The 17,454-nt window shown below is 60.5% G+C and overlaps 2 protein-coding genes across 2 annotated transcripts in view; both read left to right on the top strand.

Moving 5' to 3' along the window:
- LOC101952783 (uncharacterized) overlaps positions 1–17,454 on the top strand; it is a 48,529-nt gene that overhangs the window by 5,630 nt on the left and 25,445 nt on the right. The window contains exons 6-13 of the mRNA XM_065563851.1: positions 202–330; positions 499–687; positions 2,030–2,203; positions 2,894–3,053; positions 3,833–3,969; positions 4,261–4,502; positions 15,197–15,483; positions 16,060–16,587. Coding sequence (XP_065419923.1) covers positions 202–330; positions 499–687; positions 2,030–2,203; positions 2,894–3,053; positions 3,833–3,969; positions 4,261–4,502; positions 15,197–15,483; positions 16,060–16,587 — 1,846 coding nt within the window. The remainder of the gene's footprint in view (positions 1–201; positions 331–498; positions 688–2,029; positions 2,204–2,893; positions 3,054–3,832; positions 3,970–4,260; positions 4,503–15,196; positions 15,484–16,059; positions 16,588–17,454) is intronic.
- Positions 5,664–9,711, top strand: PSMB8 (proteasome 20S subunit beta 8). Its single transcript, XM_005279636.4, has 6 exons — positions 5,664–5,906; positions 6,122–6,269; positions 7,502–7,613; positions 7,968–8,097; positions 8,818–9,022; positions 9,486–9,711. The coding sequence occupies exons 1-6, from the start codon at positions 5,766–5,768 to the stop codon at positions 9,572–9,574; spliced, it is 825 nt and encodes a 274-aa protein (XP_005279693.2). The 5' UTR covers positions 5,664–5,765; the 3' UTR covers positions 9,575–9,711.

The raw sequence follows: 17,454 nt of genomic DNA, 5'->3' as shown, positions 1-17,454 counted from the left end.
GGAGGTGGCAGAGGAGGCCAGGGAAGGGCAAAGGGCCCCCCCTGGGGAAGTCATGTTGGGCCCCTTCTCCCCATCAGGGTGGGGTCCCTCAGCCTTGACCAAAGCTCCGAGCCCCCATCACTCCCCCATAAGGTGGGGACCCTTGCAGAGCTCCCTGGGGTGGAGGGCAGACCCCCCCATTAACACTCAGTCCCCCCCCAGCTGTCGGGGCTGGCGCTGAAGGTGGGGATCCTGTACTACGGGGGGCGGCTGGTCACCGCCGGAGCCGTGAGCACCGGGGACCTGGTCACCTTTGTCCTCTACGAGATGCAATTCACCACGGCCGTGGAGGTGAGTGGGGGGGGGGCCACCTGCCTGGGGATGGGGGCTGTGGGGGGGCACACCCAGCCCTGATCTTCCATGCCCCCCAGGTGCTGCTCTCTGTCTGCCCCAGTGATGGGGGGTGGATGAGGGGCTGTGGGGTGAGCTCACCCAGCCTGTATCCCCCCTGCCCCCCAGGTGCTGCTCTCTGTCTACCCCAGCGTGCAAAAGGCCGTGGGCTCCTCGGAGAAGATCTTTGAGTACATGGAGCGGACGCCCCAGATCAGCCCCCCCGGGACGCTGGCCCCCCCCGCCCTGCGCGGGCACCTCCAGGTGCAGGACGTCTGGTTCTCCTACCCTGGCCGGGACGACGCCCCCGTGCTCAAGGTACCAGTGGGGGGACCCAGTGCAGAGTCTGGGTCAGGGGTGGGAATTCGGGGGGATCCAGAGCAGAACCAAGGATTCGGGGGGCAGTAGCTGGAGGGGTTATGGGGGGGCTGCAGGGGAGGAGGATCCGGGGGTCGGACTGGGGGGTAGTGGGGCAGAGCCACAGGGGGTAGGAGAGGATGGGGGGTATAGGGGAGGGGTGCCAGAGGGCCCAGGGCTGACGGAGGGTTGTGACAATGCGGTTCTGGCGGAACCCAACTGAGAGCGCCAACTCAGGACAAATTCCTCAAACAGGGCAGTTACAGCCCAAGGCTGGGGTTTTTCCACCTCTAAGGCAAACCAAACCAGCCAGACTAGGAGGACTTCGGTCTCATCCCACTGGCTAACCACAAGTCTCACAAGCAATCTCCTTAGACACTCCAGTTTCCCAGTACTCCCACCAGTGCCACTCGTTATGGGGACAAATGGTTATGAAAACCAATACCCCAGTAAAAGAAAAAGGTTCTCCTGATCCCAAAGGACCAAGCCCCAGACCCAGGTCAATATACAAATTAGATCTTACCCACAAATCACGCTGCTGCCAATTCTTTAGAATCTAAAATCTAAAGGGTTATTCATAAAAGGAAAAAGATCGAGATGAGAGTTAGAATTGGTTAAATGGAATCAATTACATACAGTAATGGCAAAGTTCTTGGTTCAGGCTTGTAGCAATGACGGAATAAACTGCAGGTTCAAATCAAGTCTCTGGAACATCCCCAGCTGGGATGGGTCCTCAATCCTTTGTTCAGAGCTTCAGCTTGTAGCAAAGTTCCTCCAGAGGTATGAAGCAGGATTGAAGACAAGATGGAGATGAGGCATCAGCCTTATATAGTCTCTTCCAGGTGTAAGAACACCTCTTTGTTCTTACTGTGGAAAATTACAGCAAAATGGAGTCTGGAGTCACATGGGCCAGTCCCTGCACACTTTGCTGAGTTACAAGGCGTATCTGCCTTCTCTCAATGGGTCCATTGTATAGCTGATGGTCCTTAATGGGCCATCAAGCAGGCTAGGCAGAGCTAATCTCAGCTTGTCTGGGATGTCACCCAGAAGCATAGCATAAGTTTGAAATACAGACAGTATAGAGCCAATATTCATAACTTCAACTACAAAACTGATACACACATCTAGACAGCATAATCATAACCAACAAACCATAACCTTGTCTTAGACACCCCATTTGACCCCCTTTATACAAGATTTGGGTGCCACTACAGGACCTTGGTTGCAACAATGATCTGTATGGTCCCAGTTTATGTCAATAACGTTACAAAGGTCCCCCCTTTCTAACCCCCCTCTCCCCCAGGGGGTGTCTCTGGAGTTGCGCCCCGGGGAGGTGACGGCGCTGGTGGGCCCGTCGGGCGCGGGGAAGACGGCACTGGTGGCCCTGCTGGAGCGTTTCTACGAGCCCCAGCGCGGGCGCCTGCTGCTGGACGGGCGGGACCTGCGGGAGTACGAGCATCGTTATCTGCACAGCAAGGTACCCCCCTGCCGCCCCCCCCCCCCGGCATCCCCTTCCCCCATCACTACCTGCACTGCAAGGTACCCCCCTGCCGCCCCCCCACCCCCGGCATCCCCTTCCCCCGTCACTACCTGCACTGCAAGGTACTGCCTTGCCGCCCCCCCCCGGGCATCCCCTTCCCCCGCAAGGTTCCCCCCTGCCGCCCACCCACCTCCCCTGGCATCCCCTTCCTCCATCGCTACCTGCACCGCAAGGTACCCCCCTGCTGCCCCCCCCCACTACTCCCCCCATCGCTACTTGCACCGCAAGGTACCCCCCTGCTGCCCCCCCCACTACTCCCCCCATCGCTACTTGAACCGCAAGGTACCCCCCTACAATCCCCCACCTCCCCCGGCATTCCTTTCCCCCATCACTACCTGCACCACAAGGTACCCCTGTACCCTCCCACCCCGCTCAGGTGTCTCCACACCCCCTGGCATGTCAATGTCTGGGGCATCCCCCAACCTCCCTCCCTCCCCCCACATGGGGCAGGGATCCCAGACATTGGGGAGTGGAAGTCCCTGGCAGCAGGATCCTCTGGGGGGGCCTTCTCCAGCCAGCCCCACACTAGGTCCCCGGGGCCCCTCAGCCTCTGTCAGCCCCCTGTTAGGTGTGGTGAGTCTGTGCGTTCTCAGTCCCTCGATCTCCCGGCCTCACCCCGGCCCCCAGGTGGCGCTGGTGAGCCAGAAGCCGGTGCTGTTCGCCCGCTCGCTGCACGAGAACATCGCCTACGGTCTGGGGGGGCGCAGCCGGCAGGAGGTGACGGGGGCTGCCCGGCGCGCCAACGCCCACGGCTTCATTGCCCGGCTCAGCCACGGCTACGACACAGGTACTGAGCCCTATAGACCCCCTGGGACCCCTATACCCCTCCCCAGCACCCCAGTACACCCCGTGACCCCCAATCCCCCTGTGACCCCTATACCCCTCCCCAGTACCCCCCGTGACCCCCAAGCCCCCTGTGACCCCAATACCCCTCCCCCAGTATCCCTGTGCCCCCCTGGGACCCCTATACCCCTGGGAACCCTATACCCCTCTCCCTCAGAGCCCAATATCCTCCTAGTACCCCCAACTATCTCTCCTCCAGGACCCCCACCCTCCACAGGACCCAAACACCCCCCACCTCCCACAGCTTCATCACCAGCCTGAGTCACAGCAGAGACACAGGGACAGCACCCCAATACCCTGTGGGACCCCCAAACCCTGGGGACCCAAATCCTCCCCATGGCTACTATCTGGGTACTGACTTCGGGGGGGGCCCCCCGGTACCGCCCCCATACACACAGGTACTGACACTAGATCTTGTCCCTCCCTGCTCAGGCCCCCGACACCCCCACCTGCCTGGTACCCCAATACTCCCGCAGCCCCATGGCTATGACACAGGGACTGAACCCAGCCCCCCTCTTCCCCCCCTGGCCACAGTACAGGTACCAGCCCTGATCCCACCCTGTGACCCCCCCCAATAAACCCCCTAGGAACCCCAGAACCCCCTCCCCACAAGCCACGACACAGTACCCAGCCCTGCCCCAGGGTGTGTGTTGGGGGGGTGTAGCTGGGGGGGGGGCTACCCACACGCTGCACAGGGCACTGACCTCAGCTCTCCCCCCACAGATGTCGGGGAGATGGGGGGGCAGATCTCGGGGGGGCAGAGGCAGGGGGTGGCCATCGCCCGAGCCCTGCTCCGAGACCCCCGAGTGCTGATCCTGGACGACGCCACCAGCGCCCTGGACACGGAGAGTCAGCTGTGGGTGAGTGATATGGGGGGGCTGCAGGTCGGGAGCGAGGGGCACCAGCAGAGCTGGGGGGGAGCCCAGGGCTGGGCTTGCAGGGGGCTGCGGGTCGGGAGTGAGGGGCAGTGGCAGGGCTGGGTGGGGGAGCCCAGGGCTAGCAGGGGGTTGTAGGTCAGGAGTGAGGGGCATTGACAGAGTCTCCATTGGCTGGGGCAGGGGTTGGGGTGGGGGGTGGCAGCTGGTGAAGGGGGGGTCCCCACACAGCCCCCCAGTCAGTCTGTTCGTTACCCCGGACGTCTGTCACTGCAGGTGGAGAAGGAGATTTACGAGGGCGACCGGGTCGAGCGCTCGGTGCTGCTCATCGCCCATCGCCTGAGCGCCGTGGAACGAGCCGACCGCATCCTGGTGCTGGAGGATGGGGAGATCCGGGAGCAGGGCACCCACCGGGAGCTGCTGGCGCGCCGGGGCAGTTACTGGCGCCTGGCGCAGAAACAGCTCAACGGGGACGCGGGGGGCGGCTCTGAGGAGGGGCTGGGGGCGGGGGGGCCATGAGGCTGCCACCGTGGGGATCCTGCGGGAAGGGGGGTTCTCAGCCCCTTCTGCACACGTGGCTCCTCCTCAGGGTAGGGGGGAGTTCTCAGAGCCCCCCCCATAAGCGGCTCCTTCGCCCTGGGGAGCTGGCACAGGAGACAGGACCACAGGGTGTGCAGGGGGCTCCGTGTGTGGACAAACCCCAGCTCCGAGACCCATTGTGCTGCAGAGAGACGGGGTCCCTCCCGAGCTGGTGGAGCCGAGCGGGGTGAATGAGGGGTGGCTGGTGTTTGTCTGGTTTGTGTGTAATAAAGTGTCTGTTTTTTCATGTTTCTTGTGTGATCCTTGGTGTCTGACCCCTCCCCCCACCCCCTGGCACCAGGTCACCCCAGGGCCCGGCCTCACATCCAGGTGCCTGGAACCCCCTGGGGGCAGGATCCCCCTTAGAACGTGCTGCTGTGTCCCTGCCCCCTCCCTCCCCATGTGCCCTTGGGGGGTCCCTGCCCAGGGTGGGGGGACCAGCCCAGGGTGCCAAGCAGCCAGTGCCAACTCTGCTGGGTCTGAGCTGGGCAATGCCTTGGGCAGGGCTGGGAGCTGCGAACGCCCCGGAGCAGTGCCGGGGGGGGGGAGGTGTAAGCCGAGCCCCGCCTTGCGGGGCGGGACGACCCGCGTCAGCAGTTACCAGGCAGATCGGGCTGCACCAGGTTAGAGCTGCCCCAAACCCCGCCCCCTCGTGTGCGCCCAGCGCCGGAGCAGCGCCCCTGGGGGCGGATGGGGGCAGCGCAGGGAGGGTCACAGCCCCCCTCTCTCCCCCAGCTGCTGTAGGGTGTCCCGCGGACCGGTCCGTGGCTGCTGGGAGCCCCCTTCCCCCCCCCCCTTCAGCGCCACATTCCCCGCTGGCTGCCCAGGCCCCGCCCCAAGGACTTCCCCTGAACTGCCTCGGGACTGTGCCCCCCCCGGGCTCCCCCTGTGCCGCCGCCCCCAGGACCCCCCTGCGCCCTCAGCCCCTCTCCAAGCGCCCCTGGAGCGTGCTGGCTCCGCGGCGCCCCAAAGCCCAGATGTTCCCTCCCCTCAGAGCCCCCCGCACCGCCTGAACCCGCCAGTCCCCCAACCCAGGGCTCCCCCGTGCCCCGGGACACCCCCCGCGCTCTCATCCCCACCCCGCGCGCCCCTCTCCAGCGCGCCGTGGCCGGGCAGGGCGGGACGGCCCATCCCCAGCTCCGCTTTCGGTTTCTCTTCCCCGGCCCCGGCGCTCAGAGCGGGCGGGAGGCGCAGCGAGGCGGATGGCGCTGGTCGAGGTGTGCGGCCCCCCCCGGGGGGAATGGGGCTGGGCCCCCCCCGGAGCCGCCGCCGCGCCCCGCGGACCCGATCACTACAGCTTCGGCCTGCGGGCCCCCGAGCTGGCCCTGCCCAGGGGGGAGCAGGTCAGTGCGGGGGGGGGGGGACAGCACCGTGAGGGTGGTGGGCAGGGTAAGGTCACTGCCATGGGGGGCAGGGCAGTGGAGGCGGGGGACAGTGCCCGGGGGGGGTCAGAGTGAGATCAGTGCCGGGGGGGGGCACAGGAGGGGGGACCGTGGGGGGAGGAAGGGGGCAGAGCCCTGGCACTGGGACCCCCTGACCATCCTCCCTCTCCCCCCAGCCGGCCCAGTTCCTGCAGACGTTCTCCGCCGAGGGCCGGGACCGGGTGCGGATCCAGCTGGCACATGGCACCACCACCCTGGCCTTCAAATTCCAGCACGGGGTCGTCGTGGCCACCGACTCCCGGGCATCGGCCGGCAAATACATCTGTGAGCCCCTGCCCTGCACCGGGCCTTTCCCCTCCCTGTTCATCCGGGTGGGTCACCCCAGGGTATGGGCCGGGCAGCATCAGACACGCTAGTCTCCCTAGCGAGCCAGGCCTCACCCGGCCTTTCCAACCATGCAACCATCTGTCTATCCATCGCCCCCATGTCCAGGTGACTTTCTACATCTCCCTGCACCCCCCAACATTCCCACACACCCCCTCTGCACCCCGCACACAGCCCACACCACCCCAACACCCCCTCACGCCCCTGACACCTCCTGCACCCCCTAACATTCCCACACACCCTCTGCACACCCAACATTCCCACAGTCCTTTGTACCCCGCAAACAGCCCACACCACCCCAACACCCCCTCACGCCCCTGACACCTCCTGCACCTCCTAACATTCCCACACACCCCCTGACACCTCCCAACCTTCCCACACATTCCTCTGTACCCCGCAAACAGCTCACACCATCCCGACACCCCCTCACGCCCCCAACACCCCCTGCACCCCTAACATTCCCACACACCCTCTGCACCCCCAACATCCCCACAGTCCTCTGTACCCCGCAAACAGCCCACACCACCCCAACACCCCCTCACACCCCCGACAGCCCCTGCACCCCCCAACATTCCCACACACCCCCTCTGCACCCCCAACATCCCCACAGTCCTCTGTACCCCGCAAACAGCTCACACCATCCCGACACCCCCTCACGCCCCCAACACCCCCTGCACCCCTAACATTCCCACACACCCTCTGCACCCCCAACATTCCCACAGTCCTCTGTACCCTGCAAACAGCCCACACCACCCCAACACCCCCTCATGCCCCCGACACCCCCTAACATTCCCACACACCCTCTGCACCCCCAACATTCCTACAGTCCTCTGTACCCCACAAACAGCCCACACCATCCCGACACCCTCTGAGATCCCCCCTGCACTCCCCAACATTCCTTCAGCCCAGCAACACCCCCTTTTCCCCAGCCTGCCTGGCAGCCCCCACACTCTGCCCCCCCCCGATAGCCCCGAGGGGTTTCCTAATTCCCCCGGGACTTGGCAAGCCCCCCCCCGCCACATATGCCCCCCCACCACTCACCCAGCTCACGATGTGCCCAGCTGCTGCGCCCAGAGAGAAACACCCACCCCCGATCCCCGCCCCTCCTGAGCCCTGCGGGTGGGTCTCCGCAGCGGGGCCCCCAGTAACGTCCCTGCCTGTCTCTCCCGCAGCCACCCTGCAGTTCAACAAGGTAATCGAGATCAACCCCTACCTGCTGGGCACCATGTCGGGCAGCGCCGCCGACTGCCAGTACTGGGAGCGGCTCCTCGCCAAGCACTGCAGGTGCCCGCCCCGATGGGCCCCAGGCCCCGCTCTCAGGGAGGGCAGTGTGGGGCTGCTGGGCAGTTTGGGTGGGGGGAAGAGGGTGCAGGGGGCGTTGGGTTTGGTGGGTAGCGGGAATGTTTTGGGGTGCAGGGGGATTGGGGTGGGGTGGGCTGCTTGTGGGGTGCAGCGGGGTGTGTGGGAAGGTATGGGGGTACAGAGGGCTATGGGTGTGTTATGGGGGTGCAGCAGGAATTTGGGGGTGCAGAGGGGCATGGGGGCATGTTACAGGATGCAGGGAGTTGTTAGGGGTGCAGGGGATTTGGGGGCACTGGGGGGGAGTCCTGGGTGCTCACCCCATCGGTTCCCCCCCAGGCTCTACGCCCTGCGGAACAAGGAGCGGATCAGCGTCTCGGCCGCCTCCAAGCTGCTGTCGAACATGCTGTGCGAGTACCGGGGCATGGGGCTGTCTGTGGGCAGCATGATCTGCGGCTGGGACAAGAAGGTACCGGCCCTTGGCCCTGTCCTGTGACCTCCAGCCCCGTACCCCCCGCACCTCCCTCTGGGCCCCCAGCCATGCCCTCAGCACCCCCCTCTGAGCCCCCCAGCCCTGCACCCACCCCCCCTCTGAGCCCCCAGCCCTGCCCCCACCCCCCCTTTGAGCCCCCAGCCCTGCCCCCAATCCCCCCCTCTGAGTCCCCCAGCCCTGCCCCCCCACTGAGTCCCCATCCCTGCACCCACGCCCCCTCTGAGCCCCCAGCCCTGCCCCCAATCCCCCACCTCTGAACCCCCCAGCCCTTCACCCCCCCCCCAAGCCCCCAGCCCTCCCCCTGAGACCCCAGCCCTGCACACCCCACCCCACCTCTGAGCCTCGCACACTGGGATCCTTGAGTCTGAGCTCATGACCCACATCTCTGAGCCCTTCTAGAGAGAAGACCACCCCCCCATCAGTGGTTTGAGCATTGGCCTGCTAAACCCAGGGTTGTGAGTTCAATCCTTGAGGGGGCCATTTAGGGATCTGGGGCAAAAATCTGTCTGGGGATTGGTCCTGCTTTGAGCAGGAGGTTGGACTAGGTACCTCCTGAGGTCCCTTCCAACCCTGAGATTCTATGATTCTACCCATACCCCTAACCCCCCATCTATGAGCCCCCTCCCCACACACCCCTGACTGGCTGTCTCTGAACCCCCAACTCCCTGCAGCCCCCCTGACTGTCTCTCCCCGCAGGGCCCCGGGCTGTACTACGTGGACGATAACGGGGCACGTCTCTCCGGCCCCATGTTCTCCACGGGCAGCGGGAACACCTACGCCTATGGGGTGATGGACAGCGGGTACCGGCCCGACCTCAGCGTGGAGGAGGCATACGACTTGGGGCGCCGCGCCATCTCCTATGCCACCCACCGCGACGCCTACTCCGGGGGCGTCGTCAACAGTAAGGAGACCAGAGGCTGGGGGGGCCCTAGGGGTGATTGCCCTGGGCTGCTGTCCCCAATACCTGGGTCCCATTCCCCCAACCCTTGGGGGTGAGCACCCTGCACTGCCCTCCCGGATGCCTGGGTCCCATCCCCTCACACCAAAGGGGTGGGAGCTCAGCTCGGTCTTCCCGGACACCTGGGTCCCGTCCCCTCACATCCCAGGGGTGGGAGCTCAGCTCGGCCTTCCTGGACACCTGGGTCCTGTCCCCTCACACCACAGGGGTGGGAGCTTAGCTCGGCCATCCCGGACACCTGGGTCCCATCCCGTCACTCTCCGGGTCCTGGAAGGCTGGTGCACGGCCCTGCATTGTCGTCTCTGATGCCTGGGTTCCCTCCCCATCCTGGTCTCTGCCCCCCCTCCCCGGGGCTGGTGCTACCACTCACTCTCACTGCCCCTCGCTCTCCCTGTCCTCCCCCCAGTGTATCACATGAAGGAGGACGGCTGGATCCGGGTCGGACGGACGGACGTCAGTGACCTGCTGCACCAGTACACGGACGCCAAGCAGTGAGATGGGAACGGACCTGACACCCTGCACTCAGGGACCAGCGAGACTCAGGGCTGCAGCGAAGGGGGGGCGTGGGCGTGACGGGGGGGTCAGTGAAACGAGTTTCTGTGTGTGACAGAATAAAGTGAAGTGGTGAAAAGTGCGGCTGCTGGTGTCGATTTAACGGTGTCTCCCTGCAGCGCAGGGGAGGGAGAGTCATACAGGGCAGCTGGGGGGCCTGATGGGGGGGACGGGGGGCTGGTTCCAGGGATGAAGCTGTGGGGGAGCCACAGGAATTCAGGGGTGTTTAATGCAGCTTTGGAAATCCAGGAACTAGCCCACACACAGCTCTGCCGGTGCCCCTCACTCCCGACCCGCAGCCCCTGCTAGCCCAGCCCTGCCCGCCCAGCTCTGCCGGTGCCCCTCACTCCCGACCCGCAGCCCCGCTATACTAATCTACACTGGCGATTTCAGTGCAGGGACCCTGGGGAGCAGAGCCCCATTCACCACGCTGGGGGCTGCTGATGGATTTCACAGCAGGCGAAGGTTCGAAGCGGAGTCTCTCAGCGACACCCTCCCTCGGGTGTCTTTAACCTGGGGAGATTCGGCCTCCTTCTACCCCCAAACTCCCCCTGTAATCGGAGACTCCCAGAGCTGCACAGTCTGGCCTGAGGACGACGTGGAGATTCCCCTGACGTGTCATATAATGTCTGGATTGACCTGCCCTGCCCGACAGGCCTGGGAACCCAGGGAACTCCGGTGGGATCTGATTCCATGTCCAGGACTAAGGCAGCCACACGATCAGAGAGTAAAATATACATCCCCAGGTGGGGGGCGATACTGCAGCGATGGGAGCAGACCGAATGTCTAGAGAGAGACTGGGAGCCAGGCTGGGTGGATTCGATGGAAGGGGCTGTCCGGGGACAGCGGGATAGATCACACGTGGGGGAGACATCACCCCAGTGCACCAAGTCAAACCCCAGGCCCATGAGAACAAACCTGTGCTACCATCGAGTGGTTTGCAGTTGTGCAGAGTTTTAAAAATTACACCTGTATTTGTATGGCCCAAAAGTCTCTTGCTTCAACCCAGCCCGGACACCGGAATCTGAAGCTTCGATTTGCACCACAAAGGGGGGTGTAAAATCTGGGTTTATTCACGCTGGCTCCTTGGTTAACATTTCTCGTCAACATTCAAAGCTGCTCCGGCGCTCATGGGCCAGTCTATTCGCTCCGGCTTTTGTTTCCACTATACAGCAGAACCTCAGAGTTACAAACCCTCGGGAATGGAGGTTGGTCGTAACTCTGAGATGTTCGTAACTGAACAAAACGTTCTGGTGCTTTCAAAAGTTTACAACTGAACAGTGACCGGACACAGCTTTGAAATGTCACTGTGCAGAAGAAAAATGCTGCTTTCCCATTATTTGTAGTAGATTCATAGATTCATAGATTCTAGGACTGGAAGGGACCTCGAGAGGTCATCGAGTCCAGTCCCCTGCCCACATGGCAGGACCAAATACTGTCTAGACCATCCCTGATAGACATTTATCTAACCTACTCTTAAATATCTCTAGAGATGGAGATTCCACAACCTCCCTAGGCAATTTATTCCAGTGTTTAACCACCCTGACAGTTAGGAACTTTTTCCTAATGTCCAACCTAGACCTCCCTTGCTGCAGTTTAAACCCATTGCTTCTTGTTCTATCCTTAGAGGCTAAGGTGAACAAGTTTTCTCTCTCCTCCTTATGACACCCTTTTAAATACCTGAAAACTGCTATCATGTCACCGCTCAGTCTTCTCTTTTCCAAACTAAACAAACCCAATTCTTTCAGCCTTCCTTCATAGGTCATGTTCTCAAGACCTTTAATCATTCTTATTGCTCTTCTCTGGACCCTTTCCAATTTCTCCACATCTTTTTTAAAATGCGGTGCCCAGAACTGGACACAATACTCCAGCTGAGGCCTAACCAGAGCAGAGTAGAGCGGAAGAATGACTTCTCGTGTCTTGCTCACAACACACCTGTTAATACATCCCAGAATCATGTTTGCTTTTTTTGCAACAGCATCACACTGTTGACTCATATTTAGCTTGTGGTCCACTATAACCCCTAGATCCCTTTCTGCCATACTCCTTCCTAGACAGTCTCTTCCCATTCTGTATGTGTGAAACTGATTTCTCCTTCATAAGTGGAGCACTTTGCATTTGTCTTTGTTAAGCTTCATCCTGTTTACCTCAGACCATTTCTCCAATTTGTCCAGATCATTTTGAATTATGACCCTGTCCTCCAAAGCAGTTGCAATCCCTCCCAGTTTGGTATCATCTGCAAACTTAATAAGCGTACTTTCTATGCCAATATCTAAGTCGTTGATGAAGATATTGAACAGCGCCGGTCCCAAAACAGACCCCTGCGGTACCCCACTCATTATGCCTTTCCAGCAGGATTGGGAACCATTAATAACAACTCTCTGAGTACGGTTATCCAGCCAGTTATGCACCCACCTTATAGTAGCCCCATCTAAATTGTATTTGCCTAGTTTATCGATAAGAATATCATGCGAGACCGTATCAAATGCCTTACTAAAGTCTAGGTATACCACATCCACCGCTTCACCCTTATCCACAAGGCTCGTTATCCTATCAAAGAAAGCTATCAGATTGGTTTGACATGATTTGTTCTTCACAAATCCATGCTGGCTGTTCCCTATCACCTTACCACCTTCCAAGTGTTTGCAGATGATTTCCTTAATTACTTGCTCCATTATCTTCCCTGGCACAGAAGTTAAACTAACTGGTCTGTAGTTTCCTGGGTTGTTTTTATTTCCCTTTTTATAGATGGGCACTATATTTGCCCTTTTCCAGTCTTCTGGAATCTCTCCCGTCTCCCAGGATTTTCCAAAGATAATAGCTAGAGGCTCAGATACCTCCTCTATTAGCTCCTTGAGTATTCTAGGATGCATTTCATCAGGCCCGGGTGACTTGCAGGCATCTAACTTTTCTAAGTGATTTTTAACTTGTTCTTTTTTTATTTTATCTGCTAAACCTACCCCCTTCCCATTAGCATTCACTATGTTAGGCATTCCTTCAGACTTCTCGGTGAAGACCGAAACAAAGAAGTCATTAAGCATCTCCGCCATTTCCAAGTTTCCTGTTACTGTTTCTCCCTCTTCACTAAGCAGTGGGCCTACCCTGTCTTTGGTCTTCCTCTTGCTTCTAATGTATTGATAAAAAGTCTTCTTGTTTCCCTTTATTCCCGTAGCTAGTTTGAGCTCATTTTGTGCCTTTGCCTTTCTAATCTTGCCCCTGCATTCCTGTGTTGTTTGCCTATATTCATCCTTTGTAATCTGTCCTAGTTTCCATTTTTTATATGACTCCTTTTTATTTTTTAGATCGTGCAAGATCTCGTGGTTAAGCCAAGGTGGTCTTTTGCCACATTTCCTATCTTTCCTAACCAGCGGAATAGCTTGCTTTTGGGCCCTTAATAGTGTCCCTTTGAAAAACTGCCAACTCTCCTCAGTTGTTTTTCCCCTCAGTCTTGATTCCCCTGGGACCTTACCTATCAGCTCTCTGAGCTTCCCAAAATCTGCCTTCCTGAAATCCATTGTCTCTATTTTGCTGTTCTCCCTTCTACCCTTCCTTAGAATTGCAAACTATGATTTCATGATCACTTTCACCCAGGCTGCCTTCTACTTTCAAATTCTCAACGAGTTCCTCCCTATTTGTTAAAATCAAGTCTAGAACAGCTTCCCCCCTAGTAGCTTTTTCAACCTCCTGAAATAAAAAGTTGTCTCCAATGCAGTCCAGGAATTTGTTGGATAGTCTGTGCCCCGCTGTGTTATTTTCCCAACATATATCCGGATAGTTGAAGTCCCCCATCACCACCAAATCTTGGGCTTTGGATGATTTTGTTAGTTGCTTGGAAAAAGCCTCATCCACCTCTTCCCCCTGGTTAGGTGCCCTGTAGTAGACTCCTAGCATGACATCTCCCTTGTTTTTTACCCCTTTTAGCCTAACCCAGAGACTCTCAACACTTCCGTCTCCTATGTCCATCTCTACCTCAGTCCAAGTGTGTACATTTTTAATATATAAGGCAACACCTCCTCCCTTTTTCCCCTGTCTATCCTCCCTGAGCAAGCTGTACCCATCCACACCAACATTCCAATCATGTGTATTATCCCACCAAGTTTCAGTGATGCCAACAATGTCATAGTTGTGTTTATTTATTAGCACTTCCAGTTCTTCCTGCTTATTCCCCATACTTCTCGCATTTGTATATAGGCATCTAAGATACTGGTTTGATCTTTCCTCCCAGTTTTGTCCTGACCCTCCTTTCCCTCTGACAATATAGCCCACACTCCCTCTCATTTCCAACCCATCTCCCCGGTCTCCATAGTAGTTTACCTTTAACACAGCACTGTCCTGTACTGGTGGTGGTGGGGGGGTGTGTCTGGTTCCAGCTGAGGTGTGTGGCTGACTGGTCAGTTCGTAACTCTGAGGTTCTGCTGTAGATCTGATACAGGAGCTGTGATGGTACTTACAGTACATACAGACCCCGATAGTACTGGCTTGTGGTGTTTTGATTTTAGGGGAGGGGGAGAATTCAATATAGTCTCAACTTTGCCCTTGTTCTGTTTAATGTTGTGCTCAATGCCCGAGGCAGGTCAGGGGGCCCAGGTGCCTGGGATGGGTGGCTGGAGAATCTCCACAATGCCCCCTATTCCCGTGGAGACCCCTCTCCCCGGTTCCCAGCCCCCGGGCAGCGCTGTGGGTGAGTCACCTCGGGGCTGGATGGGATTTCCACCATTCCAACCCCCTCCCTGTGTGAGGAGCCCCCGGCCTGTTCCCAACCCCACAGTCACCCGAGGGGGCTCCGGCCCCCTTCACACCCCATGGCACAGAGCTGGGGAAAGTCCCCCGGAGGCCTGTTTGCCCAGAGCCCAGGTCCCTGCCCTGCAGCGCTCCAGGCCTTGGCCCTGAACCCAGAGTGGGGGCTGAGTCCCATGGCGGGAGGGGGGGGGGCAGGGGTTGGGAATCCCGGCTGGTTGGGTCTGTGCTGGGAGCTGAGCCGCAGGGACTGCGGCCTGTGTGCACCAGGCCCTGGGAAACTAAGGCAGGAGCTGGGAGCTGGAGCCTAGGACTGGTGTGTCTGGTACCTGGGGCGGGGTGGGGCGGGGCGGAACTGGGGGGGGGTCTGGGTGTATGGGGCCGGATGGGACTGGGGGCCGGGACAGGTGCACGGGCCGGGCGCTGCTGTATCTGGGGTCTCCGGCCCCCGGAGCTGAGCTGACGTAGGGGGTGGGGGGTGTCTGGGTGCAGGGAGCTGAACTGGGGATGGGGCCGGGGGCCGGGACAGAGGCATGGGGCCGGGGATGGGATTGGGGCCGGGACAGGTGCACGAACCGGGCGTTGCTGTATCTGGGGTCTCCGGCCCCCGGAGCTGAGCTGAGGTAGGGGGTGGGGGGTGTCTGGGTGCAGGGAGCTGAGCTGGGGATGGGGCCGGGGGCCGGGACAGGTGCAGGGGCCAGGGATGGGGTTGGGGTTGGGGTTGGGGATGGGGATGGGGCCGGGGCAGGGACCGGGCGTTGCTGTATCTCGGGTCTCCGGCCCCCGGAGCTGAGCTGACGTAGGGGGTGGGGATGTGTCTGGGTGCAGGGAGCTGAGCTGGGGATGGGGCCGGGGGCCGGGACAGGTGCAGGGGCCGGGGATGGGGATGGGGCCGGGACACGTGCAGGGACCGGGCGTTGCTGTATCTCGGGTCTCCGGCCCCCGGAGCAGCCCAGAGGCGGCGGTCGGTGCAGCCCGGGCTCCCCCTGGCGGCCGCAGCCGGCAGCAGCAGCGGGCGGGGCCCGGCCCGGGAATCCCCCGAAAGCGAAACCGGGCGGGCTCGGCGGGGTCCGGCGCTGCCGCCCCGGGAGAAGGAGCCGGAGCCGGAGCTGCAGGTACCGGGCCCGGGGCAGGAGGCGGGGAGCAGCCAGGGGGTGCCGGGGGCTGGTGCATTGGCCGGGGGGCACTGGGGAGGAGGGGCGCGGGGGGGCAGGCGCTCAGAGGCACTGGAGGGGCGGGTGGGAGGGTAGGGGCGGCGGCGGGGTTTGGGGGGGTTGATTTGGGGGGGGGCTTTTTATTGGGTTTTATTCCAAGTTCCCCTGGATTCCCTCCCCAGGCGGCCCGTCCCCACCCAGCGCCCCCATTTTGTTATTGGTGCGAACTGGGCTGGACAAGGGTTGGAGATTAGGGGGCAGGTTGGGCTGGGGGATGCGGGGAGGATGGGGGCAGCGGATGAGGGCTGGGAATACAGGGCTGGGTGTCACTCAGCATTGGTGGTGTGTGGAGTGTGGGGAGCCCTGGGGTGGATCGGGGTGTGGGACTGTGGTGGATCGGGGGTGGATTGGGATGTAGGGCAGATAGGGGTGGGGATGAATTGGGGGCAAGCTGGAAATTGGGGGGCTGAGGGACATGGGGGTCAGTCGGTGCACGGACCCCTGGATTAACTGCTCCCCTCTGCTCTCTCTCCGCAGGCCCTGTCGCCACCATGGCGCTGCCCCTCACCCTGCGTCTGGGCTGCCCCCTGCTGCTCTGCGACCTGGCCCTGCGGGCCCTGCTGGGCTGGGGCGCCCCCTCGCTGGCCCCCCTGGGGCTGCCGGCCACCTGGCTGGAGGCTGCTGTGCGTTTCCTGGGGCTCTGGGGGGTCTGGGGGTTGCTGGCCCCGGATCGGCCCCGCCTGTCCCCCCCGAGGGCCCTGGCTGCCCTGTGCCTGCTGCCCCCCCTGTACCTCACCCTGCGGCGCTGCCTGCTCCTGCCCGACGTGCCCCCCGCCCTGCTGGCTGGCGCCCCCTGGGCCTGGCTTCTGCTGAGTTATGGGGCAGTGGGGCTGGCCCAGCTCACCTGGGGGGCCCTGGGGCAGTCCAGTGACAGAGTCAGTGATGAGCAGGAAGAGAAGAAGAAGAAGGAGTCCAGGGCCATGTTGTGGAGGCTAGTAGGTCTGTGCAAACCTGATGTGCTCTGCCTGTCTGGAGCCTTCACCTTCCTTACCATAGCTGTGATCGGTGAGTGGTGGAAAGTAAAGAGAGAGAGAGAGAGACCTTGGGATGCTGGTTTGTGGGGATGTGAAGGGCAGGTCACTAATTTCATTTTCACCAAATAGGGTCCGAAACTGCTATCAAACACCGTGTTGTAAACAGGGAAAAGGAAATTATTACTAGGGGTTGGGTATTCTTCTGCCTCTGGATAGGACTAGGAGTCAGGACTCCTGGGTTCTATCCCGACTTTGGGAGGGAAGTGGGGTCTAGTTCTTAGAGTGGGTGTGTGTGTGGTGCTGGACTGCTGGGTTCTCTCCCTGGGTCTGGGTGGGGAGTGGATTAGTGCATGGGGAGGTTGGGAATTAGGACTCTGAGGTTCTATTCTCAGCTTTGCCATTGACTCATTGTGTGACCTTGGGGACTAGTCCCTTCCCCTTTCTTTTTCTCTTTCACCCTCAGCTAAATGGGGAGACGAATGCTTGGTCTTCCCTGGCTCTGAAGTCTCAGGTTCTCCCCCTGCCTCAGTGATTGCTCCTTCAAATTTTAATTTGTGACTTGCTCCTCTGCTTCCTTTTTGTCAGGGTCCTTAAGGTATGTTTCTGGTCTCGTCCTCTTGCTGCAGTCTCTCTCCCTGAGTGACCTTATTTACCGCTGTCATGGAGTGTGGGGGAGTCGGGGCCCTGCACCCCCCACTTCCTGCCATTCCCCGGGACTCTCAGCCAGCCAGTAACACAGAAGGTTTATTAGACGACAGGAACACGGCGTAGGGCAGAGCTTGTCGGTACAGAGACCAGGACCCCTCAGTCAGGTCCATCTTGGGGGGTGGGGAGCCTAGACCCCGGTGCTGGGCCTCCCTCTGTTTCCCCAGCCAGCTCCAAACTGAAACTCTCCAGC

The sequence above is a fragment of the Chrysemys picta genome, chromosome 12 (genome assembly GCF_011386835.1).
Source record: "Chrysemys picta bellii isolate R12L10 chromosome 12, ASM1138683v2, whole genome shotgun sequence".
In the NCBI taxonomy this organism is placed as follows: Eukaryota; Metazoa; Chordata; order Testudines; family Emydidae; genus Chrysemys; species Chrysemys picta.
The sequence above is the reverse complement of the archived record's forward strand: the minus strand, read 5'-3'. Positions and strand labels throughout refer to the sequence as shown.

Coding starts and splice junctions, on each gene's coding strand:
- PSMB8 (XM_005279636.4), top strand. CDS start 5,766: ATGGCGCTGGTCGAGGTGTGCGGCCCCCCCCGGGGGGAATGGGGCTGG. Junction 5,907..6,121: donor CCCTGCCCAGGGGGGAGCAG/GTCAGTGCGGGG, acceptor CTCTCCCCCCAG/CCGGCCCAGTTCCTGCAGAC. Junction 8,098..8,817: donor TCTGCGGCTGGGACAAGAAG/GTACCGGCCCTT, acceptor CTCTCCCCGCAG/GGCCCCGGGCTGTACTACGT.